This window comes from Lampris incognitus, chromosome 5, assembly GCF_029633865.1.
Source record: "Lampris incognitus isolate fLamInc1 chromosome 5, fLamInc1.hap2, whole genome shotgun sequence".
Classification (NCBI taxonomy): domain Eukaryota; kingdom Metazoa; phylum Chordata; class Actinopteri; order Lampriformes; family Lampridae; genus Lampris; species Lampris incognitus.
Genome location: NC_079215.1, coordinates 70,115,655 through 70,137,369, shown reverse-complemented (window position 1 = coordinate 70,137,369; position 21,715 = coordinate 70,115,655). Strand labels below are relative to the sequence as shown.

The 21,715-nt window shown below is 41.4% G+C and overlaps 1 protein-coding gene across 1 annotated transcript in view; it reads right to left on the bottom strand.

Moving 5' to 3' along the window:
• kat14 (lysine acetyltransferase 14) overlaps positions 1-21,715 on the bottom strand; it is a 74,221-nt gene that overhangs the window by 35,269 nt on the left and 17,237 nt on the right. The window contains exons 4-5 of the mRNA XM_056280051.1: positions 21,035-21,207; positions 319-747 (exon numbers count right to left, since the gene is read on the bottom strand). Coding sequence (XP_056136026.1) covers positions 319-747; positions 21,035-21,207 — 602 coding nt within the window. The remainder of the gene's footprint in view (positions 1-318; positions 748-21,034; positions 21,208-21,715) is intronic.

Sequence of the window (21,715 nt, the reverse complement as noted above, 5' to 3'; positions counted from 1 at the left end):
TAATGATTTGATCTGTAAGAAGGCGCCGTTTGGGTTTCAGGTGGAGGATCTGGTGTGGCCTACATTGTTGCACCGGGATGACATAAATTTGAACCTGGTGGAACAACTTCACAATGAAATGGAGCAAAAGGTATTTAAATTTCCATTTTCTGAAATATTGTGTATCTGTGTGTGTGTGGGGCGGGGGGGGGGGGGGAGTTTCAGGAAAAGAAACACGGAAAAAAGTCTCATGATGAACTACTGACTCTCTCGCAGAACCAGTGATCACCATCGTAACCAGTGTGATGTAAGAACTGTCTGGTCAAAGGTTAAACTCACCGTGGAACAGCGCCTGGGGAGGCATGGCGTCGGGGATGAGGTCCGCCTCTGACAGGAGGCTGGGTGTTGCAGAATGGGAGGCAGGGGTGCCAGGGGCGGAAAAATCGGGTGAAGGAGAGGGGGAGGGGCTGGTGAGGGGGGTTCTGTCCGAGGAGCTCAGGGAGGAGAAATCAATGACCTCCCCCTTCTCCAGGATCAGGTCAGGCCGTCGGCCCGTACCTCCACGCCCCAGTTTGACGGGTGTGGAGGACGCACTGCGGTCCGTATAGCCTCCCCCTGCCGCCTCCTTCTGCGCCCGCCGGATGTCCTTGGCCTCCTGGGTACGCGAGCGTTTCTCCTTCAGCTGCATAGCGTTCTCCACGGGGTTACGACCTCCACGCTTCCTCAGACCTTCCACTGTGATGATGGGCTCCACCGGCGGCTTACAGGCTGGAGAGAAAACCAACACTGAACTAGTCAATCTTCACATACGTATACCAATAAAAACTGTGATGTCATACGACTCCTAGACAAAGAAGAGAAGGTGACCGGTGAGACGAAAACTCAATTCAATTCAATTTATTGTCATTAAAAACAATGTGCAGGAGGCACATGTTAAAAACTAAATGAGGGCTGTGGCTTCACCAAACAGTACAAGACAGACACAGACAAACACAGCAAACACAGTATAAGATATACACACACAAGGACCAAAAGCTAAAATAAGTTAAAAGAGAGCTGGAGTACAAAATATTTAAAAATATCTACAGACATTCAGTGGGTAGCCAAGTTCAGGTGGACAACAGCTTGTGGAAAGAAGCTGTTTTTGAGCCTGGTAGTGCGGGCTCTGAGGCTCCTGTAGCGCCTCCCAGAGCGCAGGGGGAGAACAGTCCATGGTTGGGGTGGGTTGGATCTCTGCTGATGCTCAGACCCCTTCGAAGGCAGCGTTTATGATAAATGTCTTTTATGGCTGGGAGCTGGGTACCGGTGATATGCTGGGCCGCCTTGACGATCCGCTGCAGAGCTTTCTGGTCTACTGAGGTGCAGTTGCCGTACGACACTGAGATGCAGATGGTCAGGATGCTCTCTATGGTGCAGTGGTAGAAGTTGGTGAGAATTTTGGGGGATAGACGGGCGCTCCTCAGCCTCCTCAGGAAATGCAGGTGTTGTTGGGCCTTTTTCACAAGGGTCTGGGTGTTTAATGGCCACGAAAGGTCCTCACTGATGTGGACTCCAAGGAATTTAAAGCTGGAAACACACTCCACTTCTACCCCATTGATGTATGGGGGAGTGGCTGCAACTTCTAGACCTCCTGAAGTCCACAATCAGCTCCTTTGTCTTCTGCACATTAAGGACAAGATTGTTGGTAGTACACCATGATGTGAGGTGCTCAATCTCGTCTCTGTAGGCCGTCTCGTCATTGTTGGTGATACGGCCAATGACTGTGGTGTCATCTGCAAACTTAACTATAACATTTGAAGGGTGAGTTGGCAGGCAGTCGTGGGTAAAGAGGGAGAAAAGGAGGGGGCTCAGAACACAGCCTTGAGGGGCACCCGTGCTGAGGGTCAGGGTGGAGGAGGTGTGGTCACCTAACCTAACAGACTTAGGTCTGTTGGTCAGGAAGTCCAGGATCCAGTTACAGAGGGAGGGGTTGAGGCCAAGGGAGAGGAGTTTGGTGGTTAGTTTGGCGGGGATGATAGTGTTGAAGGTAGAGCTGTAATCTATAAACAGCATCCGGATGTATGTGTTGTTAAGTTCAAGGCGGGTCAGAGCAACGTGCAGGGCAGTGGCAATGGCATCCTCTTTAGACGTTCTGGGATGGTAGGTGAACTGATGTGGGTCGAATATGGGGGGGATAATGTTTTTGATGTGAGCCAACCAGTCTTTCAAAGCGCTTCATGGCAATGGGGGTGAGTGCTATGGGTCGGTAGTCATTCAGACATGTGGATGTTGGTTTCTTGGAGACAGGAATGATAGAGGTGGTCTTAAAGCATGCCGGGACTTTAGATTGGGACAGTGAGAGGTTAAATACAGGTGTGAAGACCTCAGCCAGCTGGTTGGCACATTCCCGATACATTCTACTAGGAAAAGTAACAGTAAATACATGAACTCTTTGAGGATGAAGCCAGTTGGAGCTGTATAGAAGCCTACCTAATGTGTTGACCTCAACAAATCCAGTAATCTGGTGGTTTGAGAGAAAGGAGACTTTACCAGTCTTGTTTGGTCTAAGTGCTAGGTACTTGTGTCCCCAAGCATCCTCCACTCCGGTTGACCAAACATTCGCAACAGCTGGGGACACAATTAGTGTAGAAAGGGCGCGTCTCCTGCCAGAAAGGGCAGATACTATGCTTATCTTCCTGCATAAGAATGCAAAATGAGAATGAGCAAACACACATTAAAGATGTCAGTCTGCACGATGACCTCATTGTCATTGTATCCTTTCAATCTCAGAGTGCTAGAGAGTACAGAACCAAAATAACACAATGGTGCTCGCTGTATAGAAAAGTAGTTTGCTGATAATCCTATAAGGTTTTCATATTATATAGTATCGGAAAAAGTATAATTTAGGTATCATATCGAATTGGAGGCATGGGTTTTGGTATCGGTATTGAAAATGTTCAAACGATACCCAACCCTAGTCATAACTGTGCACAAAACCACAAGAGGTTCTTCATCACACAGTCATAACTGTGCATAAACCCACAAGATAATCTTCATCACACAGTCACAACTGTGCACAAAACCACAAGAGGTTCTTCATCACACAAAACCACAAGAGGTTCTTCATCACACAGTCATAACTGTGTACAAAACCACAAGAGGGTCTTCATCACACAGTCATAACTGTCCACAAAACCACAAGAAGGTCTTCATCACACAGTCATAACTGTGTACAAAACCACAAGAGGGTCTTCATCACACAGTCATAACTGTCCACAAAACCACAAGAGGTTCTTCATCACACAGTCATAACTGTGTACAAAACCACAAGAGGGTCTTCATCACACAGTCATAACTGTCCACAAAACCACAAGAGGTTCTTCATCACACAGGCATAACTGTATACAAAACCACAAGACAGTCTTCATCATACATTGATCGGATACAATACCACCGTCTCTACCCACAAGATAACATTCCATGCATATATGGACTCCCTAAGATCCATAAAGATGAAACCCCCCTCAGGCCCATCGTCAGCAGCATAAACTCAGTCACGTACAACATTGCCAGACATATAGCCAACATCTTCACCCCTTTAGTGGGCGAAACACCTCACCATATCCAAAACTCCATTGACTTCGTGGACAAGGTCCAAGGCGTAAAACTGGAACCGGATAAAACCATGGTATCCTACGACGTGACCTCGTTATTCACCTGCATCCCAACCATGGAGGCTTTGGAAACTGTGAGGCAACGTTTGCTATGGGATGACACCCTCCACAATAGGACCAACCTCAGCCCAAACCAGATTTGCCAACTACTGGACCTTTGCCTGAACACTACATATTTCCAATTCAGGGGCCAGTTTTACAGACAGAAACACGGCTGTGCAATGGGCTCACCAGTATAGCCCATTGTGGCCAACTTATATATGGAAAATATAGAACACAGGGCCCTGAACTCCTTCAGAGGAACACCTCCGAGCCACTGGTTCAGATATGTGGACGACACATGGGTCAAAATCCAAACACAAGAGGTGCAAGCGTTTACCAAACACATCAACTCAGTGGACAAGAACATTAAGTTCACAAGGGAAGACGTAAAGAACAACAGTTTGCCCTTCTTGGACTGTGACGTCCACATTGGGGAAGACAGGAGCCTCCCCATTGGGGTTTAAGGAAACCTATACACACAGACCAATATCTACTTTTCGACTCACACCACCTGCTGGAACACAAACTGGGTGTCATCAGAACTCTGCAACACAGAGCTGACAATGTGCCCAGCAACACTCAGGCCCAACGAGAAGAACACAAACAACTGAGGGGAGCTTTAAAAACCTGCGGCTACACCAGTTGGACCTTTGTGAAAACTGCAACATGTTCCAAAAAGACCAACCAGGTGAGTGACGAGGAGAAAAGGAACAGAAGGAATAGCACAGTAATCCCCGTATGTTTCTGGGGTCTCCGAGAAACTCAGGAGAATTTTCAACAAACACCGCATCCCGGTATACTTCAAACCCAGCAACATACTTCGACAAAGACTGGTTCATCCCAAAGACCGTGTACCACACACCCGGAAAAGCAGTCTGGTGTATGTTGTACAATGCAATGAGGATTGCACTGACCTACACATAGGAGAAACCAAACAACCACTACACAAACGGATGGCCCAACACAGAAGGCCACACTCCTCAGGACAAGACTCAGCGGTCTATCTACACCTAAAGGAGAAGACACACTCCTTCGAGGACAGCAACGTACACATTTTGGACAGAGAAGATCGATGGTTTGAAAGAGGGGTGAAGGAAGCCATCTATGCGAAACTGGAAAAACCCTCCCTCAACAGAGAAGGAGGTCTGCGACACCACCTATCTCCCACTTACAATGCCGTCCTTTCATCTCTACCAAGAAGCCTAGCCTCCAAGAACAACAGTCAGTCACTAACGGCTCCAACAACTCTCATGACCACTGAATAATGAAGTCGAAACTAACACCCCCAACGACCATCGCTGCTAAACAAATGCAAATCAATAACTCCGATGGCGACGGGCGCGGCTGGACATCGGAGCACAGGAGAGCCACTCATATCTTTGGCTCTGTTAGCGATGGGCGTTTGTGAACATCGGGACACAAAGAGCAATGGACATCTATAGCTCTGATAACGACTCCAAAGAGGATAAATTCTGAGTCTCATCACCAGCCAGTCAGACGAGCTTCGTCTAATCAGGAAGGCATGAACTGAGAAAGCCTCTTGGATGAGAGGCGAAAGGTTTTTACGGATATATACCAAGTCCAGTTGCACTTGATTCAACTCCTTTGGATATACAAGAGGTTCTTCATCATACAGTCATAAGTGCCCAAAAATCCACAAGAGGTTCTTCATCATACAGTCATAACTGTCCACAAAATCAAAAGAGCGCCTTCATCACATAGTCATAACTGTCCACAAAACCACAAGACGTTCTTCATCACACAGTCATAACTGTCCAAAAAACCACAAGACGTTCTTCATCATACAGTCATAACTGTCCACAAAACCACAACAGGTTCTTCATCATACCCCAAGAGGTTCTTCATCACACATTCATAACTGTGCAGAAAACCACAAGAGGGCCTTCACCATACAGTCATAACTGTCCACAAAACCACAAAAGGTTCTTCATCACACAGTCATAACTGTCCACAAAACCACAGGAGGGTCTTCATCATACAGTCATAACTGCACAAAACCACAAGAGATTCTTCATCACACAGTCATAAATGTCCAAAAATCCACAAGAGGTTCTTCATCATACAGTCATAACTGCACAAAACCACAAGAGATTCTCCATCACACAGTCTTAACTGTACAAAACCACAAGAGATTCTTCATCACACAGTCATAAATGTGTACAGAACCACAAGAGATTCTTCATCACACAGTCATAACTGTCCACAAAACCACAATAGGTTCTTCATCACGCAGTCATAACCGTCCACAAAACTGCAAGAGGTTCTTCATCATAGTCATAAATGTCCACAAAATCACAACAGGTTCTTCATCATACCCCAAGAGGTTCTTCATCACACATTCATAACTGTCCACAAAACCACAAGAGGGTCTTCATCATACAGTCATAACTGCAAAAAACCACCAGAGATTCTTCATCACACAGTCATCACTGTCCACAAAACCACAAGAGGTTCTTCATCATACAGTCATAACTGTCCACAAAACCACAACAGGTTCTTCATCATACACCAAGAGGTTCTTCATCATACAGTCATAACTGCACAAAACCACAAGAGATTCTTCATCACACAGTCATAACTGTGTACAAACCACAAGATATTCTTCATCACACAGTCATAACTGTGTGTAAAACCATAAGAGGATCTTCATCACACAGTCATAAGTGTGCAAAAAACCACAAGAGGTTCTTCATCATACAGTCATAACTGTCCACAAAACCACAAGAGGTTCTTCATCACACAGTCATGACTGTGCACAAAACCAGAAGAGGTTCTTCATCATACAGTCATAGCTGTTTACATAACAACAAGAGGGTCCTCACCATACAGTCATAACTGTCCACGAAACTACAAGAGGTTCTTCATCACACAGTCATAACTGTCCACAAAACCACAAGAGGATCTTCATCATACACTCATAACTGCATAAAACCACAAGAGGTTCTTCATCACTCAGTCATAACTGTCCACAAAAACCATAAGAGGTTCTTCATCATATAGTCATAACTGTCCACAAAACCACAAGAGATTCTTCATCACACATGTCCTAACTGTGTAAAAAACCACAAGAGATTCTTCATCATACAGTCATGACTGTGTGCAAAACCACAAGAGGTTGTTCATCACACAGTCATAACTGTGTACAAAACCACAAGAGATTCTTCATCACACAGTTATAACTGTCCACAAAACCACAAGAGGGTCTTCATCATACAGTCATAATTGCGCACAAAACATTCTAGGCTGTAGTTTACTTTTTGTAATCTTGTAAACTACATCATACAGTCTTAACTGTCCACAAAACCACGACAGGTTCTTCATCATACCACAAGAGGTTCTTCATCACACATTCATAACTGTGCACAAAAACACAACATGTTCTTCATCACACAATCATAACTGTCCAAAAAACACAAGAGAATCTTCATCACATTCATAACTCTCCACAAAACCACAAGAGGTTCTTCATCATACAGTCATAACTGTACACAAAACCACAAGAGGTTCTTCATCATACCACAAGAGGGTCTTCATCATACACTCATAACTGCACAAAACCACAAGAGATTCTTCATCACAGTCATAACTGCCCACAAAACTACAAAAGGTTCTTCATCACACAGTCATAACTGTCCACAAAACCACAAGAGGGTCTTCATTATACAGTCATAACTGCACAAAACCACAAGAGATTCTTCATCACACAGCCATAACTGTGTAAAACCACAAGAGATTCTTCATCACACAGTCATAACTGTGTACAAAACCACAAGAGGTTCTTCACCATACAGTCATAACTGTCCACAAAACCACAAGAGGTTCTTCATCACACAGTAATAACTGTCCACAAAACCACAAGAGGGTCTTCATCATACACTCATAACTGCACAAAACCACAACAGGTTCTTCATCACACAGTCATAACTGTGTACAAAACCACAAGAGATTCTTCATCACACAGTTATAACTGTCCACAAAACCACAAGAGGGTCTTCATCATACAGTCATAATTGCGCACAAAACATTCTAGGCTGTAGTTTACTTTTTGTAATCTTGTAAACTACATCATACAGTCTTAACTGTCCACAAAACCACGACAGGTTCTTCATCATACCACAAGAGGTTCTTCATCACATATTCATAACTGTGCACAAAATCACAACATGTTCTTCATCACACAGTCATAACTGTCCAAAAAAACACTATAGGTTCTTCATCATATAGTCATAACTGTCCACAAAACCACAAGAGATTCTTCATGATATAGTCATAACTGTCCACAAAACCACAAGGGATTCTTCATCATATAGTCATAACTGTCCACAAAACCACAAGAGATTCTTCATCACACAATCCTAACTGTGTATAAAACCACAAGAGGTTCTTCATCACACAGTCATAACTGTCCACAAAACCACAAGAGGGTCTTCACCATACAGTCATAACTGTCCACAAAACCACAAGAGATTCTTCATCACACATGTCCTAACTGTGTAAAAAACCACAAGAGATTCTTCATCATACAGTCATGACTGTGTGCAAAACCACAAGAGGGCCTTCATCACACAGTCATAACTGTCCACAAAACCACAAGAGGGTCTTCACCATACAGTCATAACTGTCCACAAAACCACAAGAGGTTCACCATCATATATTCATAACTGTCCACAAAACCACAAGAGATTCTTCATCACACATGTCCTAACTGTGTAAAAAACTACAAGAGATTCTTCATCATACAGTCATGACTGTGTGCAAAACCACAAGAGGTTGTTCATCACACAGTCATAACTGTGTACAAAACCACAAGAGATTCTTCATCACACAGTCATAACTGTCCACAAAACCACAAGAGGGTCTTCATCATACAGTCATAATTGCGCACAAAACATTCTAGGCTGTAGTTTACTTTTTGTAATCTTGTAAACTACATCATACAGTCTTAACTGTCCACAAAACCACAACAGGTTCTTCATCATACCACAAGAGGTTCTTCATCACACATTCATAACTGTGCCCAAAATCACAACATGTTCTTCATCACACAGTCATAACTGTCCAAAAAACACAAGAGAATCTTCATCAGTCATAACTCTCCACAAAACCACAAGAGATTCTTCATCATACAGTCATAACTGTACACAAAACCACAACAGGTTCTTCATCATACCACAAGAGATTCTTCATCATACACTCATAACTGCACAAAACCACAAGAGATTCTTCATCACACAGTCATAACTGCCCACAAAACCACAAAAGGTTCTTCATCACACTGTCATAACTGTCCACAAAACCACAAGAGGGTCTTCATCATACAGTCATAACTGCACAAAACCACAAGAGAGTCTTCATCACACAGCCATAACTGTGTACAAAACCACAAGAGATTCTTCATCACACAGTCATAACTGTGTACAAAACCACAAGAGGTTCTTCACCATACAGTCATAACTGTCCACAAAACCACAAGAGGTTCTTCATCACTCAGTCATAACTGTCCAAAAAACCACAACAGGTTCTTCATCACACAGTCATAAATGTGTACAGAACCACAAGAGATTCTTCATCACACAGTCATAAATGTGTACAGAACCACAAGAGATTCTTCATCACACAGTCAACTGTCAACAAAACCACAAGAGATTCTTCATCATACAGTCATAACTGTGTGCAAAACCACAAGAGATTCTTCATCACACAGTCATAACTGCCCAAAAAACCACAAAAGGTTCTTCATCACACAGTCATAACTGTCCACAAATCCACAAGAGGGTCTTCATCATATACTCATAACTGCACAAAACCACAAGAGATTCTTCATCACTCAGTAATAACTGTCCACAAAACCACAAGAGGTTCTTCATCTTATAGTCATAACTGTCCACAAACCACAAGAGGTTCTTCATCACACAGTCATAACTGTCCACAAAACCACAAGAGGTTCGTCATCACACACTCATAACTGTCCACAAAACCACAAGAGGGTCTTCACCATACAGTCATAACTGTCCACAAAACCACAAGAGGTTCTTCATCATATAGTCATAACTGTCCACAAAACCACAAGAGATTCTTCATCACACATGTCCTAACTGGGTAAAAAAACACAAGAGATTCTTCATCATACAGTCATAACTGTGTACAAAACCACAAGAGGTTGTTCATCACAGTCATAACTGTCCACAAAACCACAAGAGGGTCTTCATCATACAGTCATAATTGCGCACAAAACATTCTAGGCTGTAGTTTACTTTTTGTAATCTTGTAAACTACATCATAAAGTCTTAACTGTCCACAAAACCACAACAGGTTCTTCATCATACCCCAAGAGGTTCTTCATCACACATTCATAACTGTGCAGAAAACCACAAGAGGGCCTTCACCATACAGTCATAACTGTCCACAAAACCACAAGAGGTTCTTCATCATACAGTCATAACTGTGTACAAAACCACAAGAGATTCTTCATCACACAATCATAACTGTGTGCAAAACCACAAGAGGTTCTTCATCACAGTCATAACTGTCCACAAAACCACAAGAGGGTCTTCATCATACAGTCATAACTGTCCACAAAACCACAAGAGATTCTTCATCACACATGTCCTTACTATGTAAAAAACCACAAGAGATTCTTCATCATACAGTCATAACTGTGTGCAAAACCACAAGAGGTTCTTCATCACAGTCATAACTGTCCACAAAACCACAAGAGGGTCTTCATCATACAGTCATAACTGTCCACAATACCACAAGAGGGTCTTCATCATACACTCATAACTGCACAAAACCACAAGAGATTCTTCATCACTCAGTCATAACTGTCCACAAAACCACAAGAGGTTCTTCATCATATAGTCATAACTGTCCACAAAACCACAAGAGGTTCTTCATCACACAGTCATAACTGTCCACAAAACCACAAGAGGGTCTTCACCATACAGTCATAACTGTCCACAAAACCACAAGAGGTTCTTCATCATATAGTCATAACTGTCCACAAAACCACAAGAGATTCTTCATCACACATGTCCTAACTGTGTAAAAAACCACAAGAGATTCTTCATCATACAGTCATGACTGTGTGCAAAACCACAAGAGGTTGTTCATCACACAGTCATAACTGTGTACAAAACCACAAGTGATTCTTCATCACACAGTCATAACTGTCCACAAATCCACAAGAGGGTCTTCATCATATACTCATAACTGCACAAAACCACAAGAGATTCTTCATCACTCAGTAATAACTGTCCACAAAACCACAAGAGGTTCTTCATCTTATAGTCATAACTGTCCACAAACCACAAGAGGTTCTTCATCACACAGTCATAACTGTCCACAAAACCACAAGAGGTTCGTCATCACACACTCATAACTGTCCACAAAACCACAAGAGGGTCTTCACCATACAGTCATAACTGTCCACAAAACCACAAGAGGTTCTTCATCATATAGTCATAACTGTCCACAAAACCACAAGAGATTCTTCATCACACATGTCCTAACTGGGTAAAAAAACACAAGAGATTCTTCATCATACAGTCATAACTGTGTACAAAACCACAAGAGGTTGTTCATCACAGTCATAACTGTCCACAAAACCACAAGAGGGTCTTCATCATACAGTCATAATTGCGCACAAAACATTCTAGGCTGTAGTTTACTTTTTGTAATCTTGTAAACTACATCATAAAGTCTTAACTGTCCACAAAACCACAACAGGTTCTTCATCATACCCCAAGAGGTTCTTCATCACACATTCATAACTGTGCAGAAAACCACAAGAGGGCCTTCACCATACAGTCATAACTGTCCACAAAACCACAAGAGGTTCTTCATCATACAGTCATAACTGTGTACAAAACCACAAGAGATTCTTCATCACACAATCATAACTGTGTGCAAAACCACAAGAGGTTCTTCATCACAGTCATAACTGTCCACAAAACCACAAGAGGGTCTTCATCATACAGTCATAACTGTCCACAAAACCACAAGAGATTCTTCATCACACATGTCCTTACTATGTAAAAAACCACAAGAGATTCTTCATCATACAGTCATAACTGTGTGCAAAACCACAAGAGGTTCTTCATCACAGTCATAACTGTCCACAAAACCACAAGAGGGTCTTCATCATACAGTCATAACTGTCCACAATACCACAAGAGGGTCTTCATCATACACTCATAACTGCACAAAACCACAAGAGATTCTTCATCACTCAGTCATAACTGTCCACAAAACCACAAGAGGTTCTTCATCATATAGTCATAACTGTCCACAAAACCACAAGAGGTTCTTCATCACACAGTCATAACTGTCCACAAAACCACAAGAGGGTCTTCACCATACAGTCATAACTGTCCACAAAACCACAAGAGGTTCTTCATCATATAGTCATAACTGTCCACAAAACCACAAGAGATTCTTCATCACACATGTCCTAACTGTGTAAAAAACCACAAGAGATTCTTCATCATACAGTCATGACTGTGTGCAAAACCACAAGAGGTTGTTCATCACACAGTCATAACTGTGTACAAAACCACAAGTGATTCTTCATCACACAGTCATAACTGTGTACAAAACCACAAGAGGTTCTTCACCATACAGTCATAACTGTCCACAAAACCACGAGAGGTTCTTCATCACACAGTAATAACTGTCCACAAAACCACAAAGGGGGTCTTCATCATACACTCATAACTGCACAAAACCACAACAGGTTCTTCATCACACAGTCATAAATGTGTACAGAACCACAAGAGATTCTTCATCACACAGTCATAACTGTCCACAAAACCACTATAGGTTCTTCATCATATAGTCATAACTGTCCACAAAACCACAAGAGATTCTTCATGATATAGTCATAACTGTCCACAAAACCACAAGGGATTCTTCATCATATAGTCATAACTGTCCACAAAACCACAAGAGATTCTTCATCACACAATCCTAACTGTGTATAAAACCACAAGAGGTTCTTCATCACACAGTCATAACTGTCCACAAAACCACAAGAGGGTCTTCACCATACAGTCATAACTGTCCACAAAACCACAAGAGGTTCACCATCATATATTCATAACTGTCCACAAAACCACAAGAGATTCTTCATCACACATGTCCTAACTGTGTAAAAAACCACAAGAGATTCTTCATCATACAGTCATGACTGTGTGCAAAACCACAAGAGGTTGTTCATCACACAGTCATAACTGTCCACAAAACCACAAGAGATTCTTCATCACACAGTCATAACTGTGTACAAAACCACAAGAGGTTCTTCACCATACAGTCATAACTATCCACAAAACCACGAGAGGTTCTTCATCACACAGTAATAACTGTCCACAAAACCACAAAGGGGGTCTTCATCATACACTCATAACTGCACAAAACCACAACAGGTTCTTCATCACACAGTCATAAATGTGTACAGAACCACAAGAGATTCTTCATCACACAGTCATAACTGTCCACAAAACCACTATAGGTTCTTCATCATATAGTCATAACTGTCCACAAAACCACAAGAGATTCTTCATGATATAGTCATAACTGTCCACAAAACCACAAGGGATTCTTCATCATATAGTCATAACTGTCCACAAAACCACAAGAGATTCTTCATCACACAATCCTAACTGTGTATAAAACCACAAGAGGTTCTTCATCACACAGTCATAACTGTCCACAAAACCACAAGAGGGTCTTCACCATACAGTCATAACTGTCCACAAAACCACAAGAGGTTCACCATCATATATTCATAACTGTCCACAAAACCACAAGAGATTCTTCATCACACATGTCCTAACTGTGTAAAAAACCACAAGAGATTCTTCATCATACAGTCATGACTGTGTGCAAAACCACAAGAGGGCCTTCATCACACAGTCATAACTGTCCACAAAACCACAAGAGGGTCTTCACCATACAGTCATAACTGTCCACAAAACCACAAGAGGTTCTTCATCACACAGTCATAACTGTCCACAAAACCACAAGAGGGTCTTCACCATACAGTCATAACTGTCCACAAAACCACAAGAGGTTCTTCATCATATAGTCATAACTGTCCACAAAACCACAAGAGATTCTTCATCACACATGTCCTAACTGTGTAAAAAACCACAAGAGATTCTTCATCATACAGTCATGACTGTGTGCAAAACCACAAGAGGTTGTTCATCACACAGTCATAACTGTGTACAAAACCACAAGAGATTCTTCATCACACAGTCATAACTGTGTACAAAACCACAAGAGGTTCTTCACCATACAGTCATAACTGTCCACAAAACCACGAGAGGTTCTTCATCACACAGTAATAACTGTCCACAAAACCACAAAGGGGGTCTTCATCATACACTCATAACTGCACAAAACCACAACAGGTTCTTCATCACACAGTCATAAATGTGTACAGAACCACAAGAGATTCTTCATCACACAGTCATAACTGTCCACAAAACCACTATAGGTTCTTCATCATATAGTCATAACTGTCCACAAAACCACAAGAGATTCTTCATGATATAGTCATAACTGTCCACAAAACCACAAGGAATTCTTCATCATATAGTCATAACTGTCCACAAAACCACAAGAGATTCTTCATCACACAATCCTAACTGTGTATAAAACCACAAGAGGTTCTTCATCACACAGTCATAACTGTCCACAAAACCACAAGAGGGTCTTCACCATACAGTCATAACTGTCCACAAAACCACAAGAGGTTCACCATCATATATTCATAACTGTCCACAAAACCACAAGAGATTCTTCATCACACATGTCCTAACTGTGTAAAAAACCACAAGAGATTCTCCATCATACAGTCATGACTGTGTGCAAAACCACAAGAGGTTGTTCATCACACAGTCATAACTGTCCACAAAACCACAAGAGATTCTTCATCACACAGTCATAACTGTGTACAAAACCACAAGAGGTTCTTCACCATACAGTCATAACTGTCCACAAAACCACGAGAGGTTCTTCATCACACAGTAATAACTGTCCACAAAACCACAAAGGGGGTCTTCATCATACACTCATAACTGCACAAAACCACAACAGGTTCTTCATCACACAGTCATAAATGTGTACAGAACCACAAGAGATTCTTCATCACACAGTCATAACTGTCCACAAAACCACTATAGGTTCTTCATCATATAGTCATAACTGTCCACAAAACCACAAGAGATTCTTCATGATATAGTCATAACTGTCCACAAAACCACAAGGGATTCTTCATCATATAGTCATAACTGTCCACAAAACCACAAGAGATTCTTCATCACACAATCCTAACTGTGTATAAAACCACAAGAGGTTCTTCATCACACAGTCATAACTGTCCACAAAACCACAAGAGGGTCTTCACCATACAGTCATAACTGTCCACAAAACCACAAGCGGTTCACCATCATATATTCATAACTGTCCACAAAACCACAAGAGATTCTTCATCACACATGTCCTAACTGTGTAAAAAACCACAAGAGATTCTTCATCACACAGTCATAACTGTCCACAAAACCACAAGAGGGTCTTCACCATACAGTCATAACTGTCCACAAAACCACAAGAGGTTCACCATCATATATTCATAACTGTCCACAAAACCACAAGAGATTCTTCATCACACATGTCCTAACTGTGTAAAAAACTACAAGAGATTCTTTATCATACAGTCATGACTGTGTGCAAAACCACAAGAGGTTGTTCATCACACAGTCATAACTGTGTACAAAACCATCAGAGATTCTTCATCACACAGTCATAACTGTCCACAAAACCACAAGAGGGTCTTCATCATACAGTCATAATTGCGCACAAAACATTCTAGGCTGTAGTTTACTTTTTGTAATCTTGTAAACTACAATATACAGTCTTAACTGTCCACAAAACCACAACAGGTTCTTCATCATACCACAAGAGGTTCTTCATCACACATTCATAACTGTGCACAAAATCACAACATGTTCTTCATCACACAGTCATAACTGTCCAAAAAACACAAGAGAATCTTCATCAGTCATAACTCTCCACAAAACCACAAGAGATTCTTCATCATACAGTCATAATTGTACACAAAACCACAACAGGTTCTTCATCATACCACAAGAGATTCTTCATCATACACTCATAACTGCACAAAACCACAAGAGATTCTTCATCACACAGTCATAACTGCCCACAAAACCACAAAAGGTTCTTCATCACACAGTCATAACTGTCCACAAAACCACAAGAGGGTCTTCATCATACAGTCATAACTGCACAAAACCACAAGAGATTCTTCATCACACAGTCATAACTGTCCACAAAACCACAACAGGTTCTTCATCACACAGTCATAAATGTGTACAGAACCACAAGAGATTCTTCATCACACAGTCATAAATGTGTACAGAACCACAAGAGATTCTTCATCACACAGTCAACTGTCAACAAAACCACAAGAGATTCTTCATCATACAGTCATAACTGTGTGCAAAACCACAAGAGATTCTTCATCACACAGTCATAACTGCCCAAAAAACCACAAAAGGTTCTTCATCACACAGTCATAACTGTCCACAAATCCACAAGAGGGTCTTCATCATACACTCATAACTGCACAAAACCACAAGAGATTCTTCATCACTCAGTAATAACTGTCCACAAAACCACAAGAGGTTCTTCATCTTATAGTCATAACTGTCCACAAACCACAAGAGGTTCTTCATCACACAGTCATAACTGTCCACAAAACCACAAGAGGTTCTTCATCACACACTCATAACTGTCCACAAAACCACAAGAGGGTCTTCACCATACAGTCATAACTGTCCACAAAACCACAAGAGGTTCTTCATCATATAGTCATAACTGTCCACAAAACCACAAGAGATTCTTCATCACACATGTCCTAACTGGGTAAAAAAACACAAGAGATTCTTCATCATACAGTCATAACTGTGTGCAAAACCACAAGAGGTTGTTCATCACAGTCATAACTGTCCACAAAACCACAAGAGGGTCTTCATCATACAGTCATAATTGCGCACAAAACATTCTAGGCTGTAGTTTACTTTTTGTAATCTTGTAAACTACATCATACAGTCTTAACTGTCCACAAAACCACAACAGGTTCTTCATCATACCCCAAGAGGTTCTTCATCACACATTCATAACTGTGCAGAAAACCACAAGAGGGCCTTCACCATACAGTCATAACTGTCCACAAAACCACAAGAGGTTCTTCATCATACAGTCATAACTGTGTACATAACCACAAGAGATTCTTCATCACACAATCATAACTGTGTGCACAACCACAAGAGGTTCTTCATCACAGTCATAACTGTCCACAAAACCACAAGAGGGTCTTCATCATACACTCATAACTGCACAAAACCACAAGAGATTCTTCATCACTCAGTCATAACTGTCCACAAAACCACAAGAGGTTCTTCATCATATAGTCATAACTGTCCACAAAACCACAAGAGGTTCTTCATCACACAGTCATAACTGTCCACAAAACCACAAGAGGGTCTTCACCATACAGTCATAACTGTCCACAAAACCACAAGAGGTTCTTCATCATATAGTCATAACTGTCCACAAAACCACAAGAGATTCTTCATCACACATGTCCTAACTGTGTAAAAAACCACAAGAGATTCTTCATCATACAGTCATGACTGTGTGCAAAACCACAAGAGGTTGTTCATCACACAGTCATAACTGTGTACAAAACCACAAGAGATTCTTCATCACACAGTCATAACTGTCCACAAAACCACAAGAGGGTCTTCATCACACAGTCATAATTGCACACAAAACGTTCTAGGCTGTAGTTTACTTTTTGTAATCTTGTAAACTACATCATACAGTCTTAACGGTCCACAAAACCACGACAGGTTCTTCATCATACCACAAGAGGTTCTTCATCAAACACTCATAACTGTGCACAAAATCACAACATGTTCTTCATCACACAGTCATAACTGTCCAAAAAACACAAGAGAATCTTCATCACAGTCATAACTCTCCACAAAACCACAAGAGGTTCTTCATCATACAGTCATAACTGTACACAAAACCACAAGAGGTTCTTCATCATACCACAAGAGGGTCTTCATCATACACTCATAGCTGCACAAAACCACAAGAGATTCTTAATCACACAGTCATAACTGCCCACAAAACCACAAAAGGTTCTTCATCACACAGTCATAACTGTCCACAAAACCACAAGAGGTTCTTCATCACACAGTCATAACTGTCCACAAAGCCACAAGAGGGTCTTCACCATACAGTCATAACTGTCCACAAAACCACAAGAGGTTCTTCATCATATAGTCATAACTGTCCACAAAACCACAAGAGATTCTTCATCACACATGTCCTAACTGTGTAAAAAACCACAAGAGATTCTTCATCATACAGTCATGACTGTGTGCAAAACCACAAGAGGTTCTTCATCACACAGTCATAACTGTGTACAAAACCACAAGAGGGTCTTCATCACACAGTCATAATTGCACACAAAACGTTCTAGGCTGTAGTTTACTTTTTGTAATCTTGTAAACTACATCATACAGTCTTAACGGTCCACAAAACCACGACAGGTTCTTCATCATACCACAAGAGGTTCTTCATCAAACACTCATAACTGTGCACAAAATCACAACATGTTCTTCATCACACAGTCATAACTGTCCAAAAAACACAAGAGAATCTTCATCACAGTCATAACTCTCCACAAAACCACAAGAGGTTCTTCATCATACAGTCATAACTGTACACAAAACCACAAGAGGTTCTTCATCATACCACAAGAGGGTCTTCATCATACACTCATAGCTGCACAAAACCACAAGAGATTCTTAATCACACAGTCATAATTGCCCACAAAACCACAAAAGGTTCTTCATCACACAGTCATAACTGTCCACAAAACCACAAGAGGTTCTTCATCACACAGTCATAACTGTCCACAAAACCACAAGAGGGTCTTCACCATACAGTCATAACTGTCCACAAAACCACAAGAGGTTCTTCATCATATAGTCATAACTGTCCACAAAACCACAAGAGATTCTTCATCACACATGTCCTAACTGTGTAAAAAACCACAAGAGATTCTTCATCATACAGTCATGACTGTGTGCAAAACCACAAGAGGTTGTTCATCACACAGTCATAACTGTGTACAAAACCACAAGAGATTCTTCATCACACAGTCATAACTGTCCACAAAACCACAAGAGGGTCTTCATCACACAGTCATAATTGCACACAAAACGTTCTAGGCCGTAGTTTACTTTTTGTAATCTTGTAAACTACATCATACAGTCTTAACGGTCCACAAAACCACGACAGGTTCTTCATCATACCACAAGAGGTTCTTCATCAAACACTCATAACTGTGCACAAAATCACAACATGTTCTTCATCACACAGTCATAACTGTCCAAAAAACACAAGAGAATCTTCATCATATAGTCATAACTGTCCACAAAACCACAAGAGATTCTTCATCACACAATCCTAACTGTGTATAAAACCACAAGAGATTCTTCATCATACAGTCATAACTGTGTGCAAAACCACAAGAGATTCTTCATCACACAGTCATAACTGCCCACAAAACCACAAAAGGTTCTTCGTCACACAGTCATAACTGTCCACAAATCCACAAGACGGTCTTCATCATACACTCATAACTGCACAAAACCACAAGAGATTCTTCATCACTCAGTAATAACTGTCCACAAAACCACAAGAGGTGCTTCATCTTATAGTCATAACTGTCCACAAAACCACAAGAGGTTCTTCATCACACAGTCATAACTGTCCACAAAACCACAAGAGGTTCTTCATCACACAGTCATAACTGTCCACAAAACCCCAAGAGGGTCTTCACCATACAGTCATAAATGTCCACAAAACCACAAGAGGTTCTTCATCACACATGTCCTAACTGTGTAAAAAACCACAAGAGATTCTTCATCATACAGTCATAACTGTGTGCAAAACCACAAGAGGTCGTTCATCACAGTCATAACTGTCCACAAAACCACAAGAGGGTCTTCATCATACAGTCATAATTGCGCACAAAACATTCTAGGCTGTAGTTTACTTTTTGTAATCTTGTAAACTACATCATACAGTCTTAACTGTCCACAAAACCACAACAGGTTCTTCATCATACCCCAAGAGGTTCTTCATCACACATTCATAACTGTGCAGAAAACCACAAGAGCGCCTTCACCATACAGTCATAACTGTCCACAAAACCACAAGAGGTTCTTCATCATACAGTCATAACTGTGTACAAAACCACAAGAGATTCTTCATCATACAGTCATAACTGTGTGCAAAACCACAAGAGGTTGTTCATCACAGTCATAACTGTCCACAAAACCACAAGAGGGTCTTCATCATACAGTCATAATTGTGCACAAAATATTCTAGGCTGTAGTTTACTTTTTGTAATCTTGCAAACTACTGACATTAGCCACCCACGCATGCACACGCGTGCATGCACACGCGTGCACACACACACACACGCACACACACACACATGCGCGCGCGCGCAAATGCATAATTCCCTCAAGACACCTAGTGGGGATAATAAAGAGACAGAAAATATTTCAACACCAGGAGTTGAATCTTGGCGTGGGATTACAGATATATGAATTATTGTTAGATGAATTATTGACAATATACCATTTTTTCTCCCCCTGTCCAATGGTTGTAATGCAGACATTTTCAGTTGATTAGTTCCAAAACATCATTCGATATGAAATGATTTGAATATTTTACTTACAAGAACAGAAAATTAGACAAGCTGACATATAGTAGCACTATTTCAATGCTCAAAGGTTTTTATACTCCATGCGTTTCAAGGCTAAGAGGAACGCTGTCGGTTTTTCTTCATCCCAAAGACATTTTGAAGGGCCTGTCTTCATGTGAGGCTCCAAACTACAAGCTCTGTATCAGACAAGTCTAAAATACACTGAGAACAAGCTGTGTTCCCTGAAGGTGAACTGTGTCAATTTGATCTGGGCTTCTGCTCTTATTAATGAATCATTTTCCAGAACTTTAAGGACATATTCCAGGACTTTTGCTCGGATATAGATGACAGCTGTTGCTGACAGAAGGTTGTTTTATTCAGTATCAACTATCAGTGGAAGTCTCAGTGGAACAGAGACAGAATGATGGATGATAGAGAAATGACAAAGACAAAGAATGATGATGGATGATAAAGAAGTGACAAAGAGGAAGAATGATGAAGGATGATATAGAGGTAGCACCTTTGGTCTTGACAGTGGTTTTGTCCACCTCAGGGCGGAGTGTGGGAGGCCGGTTCTGGACCAGCTTCCACCAGCCAGGTTCTCCAAACTCTTGGGCTCCAGAGCGGAAGAAGGTGGGACTTCCCACAGACAGACAGCCTGCTACAGTACTCCACCAGGTGGATGTCTTCTTCCTGCACACAGGTTTACTAAAGTTAGCCCCCTCATCAAATTCCCTCCATCTTAACAGGTATCCCATTCATTAACAGACCTGGAAAAGTTCATGTCACAACCATGAAGATTAACCAGATGACCAGGACAGAGACTTTAAACAGTGACCTTAGGGAAGATGGGATGGATTTTTCTTTTGCTGTTGGTCCTGGTAAAACAGGACTTCCTGTTGTATTTATGCATGCTCAATAATCCAGGAATGAAAATCACAGAAAGTTGAATCAGTTCATCTGGACACAACGTTTATTGAGAGAAAACCATTTCATCACTCTTCTAAGGGACCTCTTACGTCTCAACTGACTGCAAGTATCCCGACTGAAAACATGACCAGTTTCAAATGCAAATTGCTGTGATCAATAACTAGAGTTTCAATGGTCATGTGCACTATTCACAGAGGACTGGGAATTGTTTGCAATCACAGCATTGTAAGATGGTGACATATGTACTCTTAGACCCCCCCCCCCTTGGTTC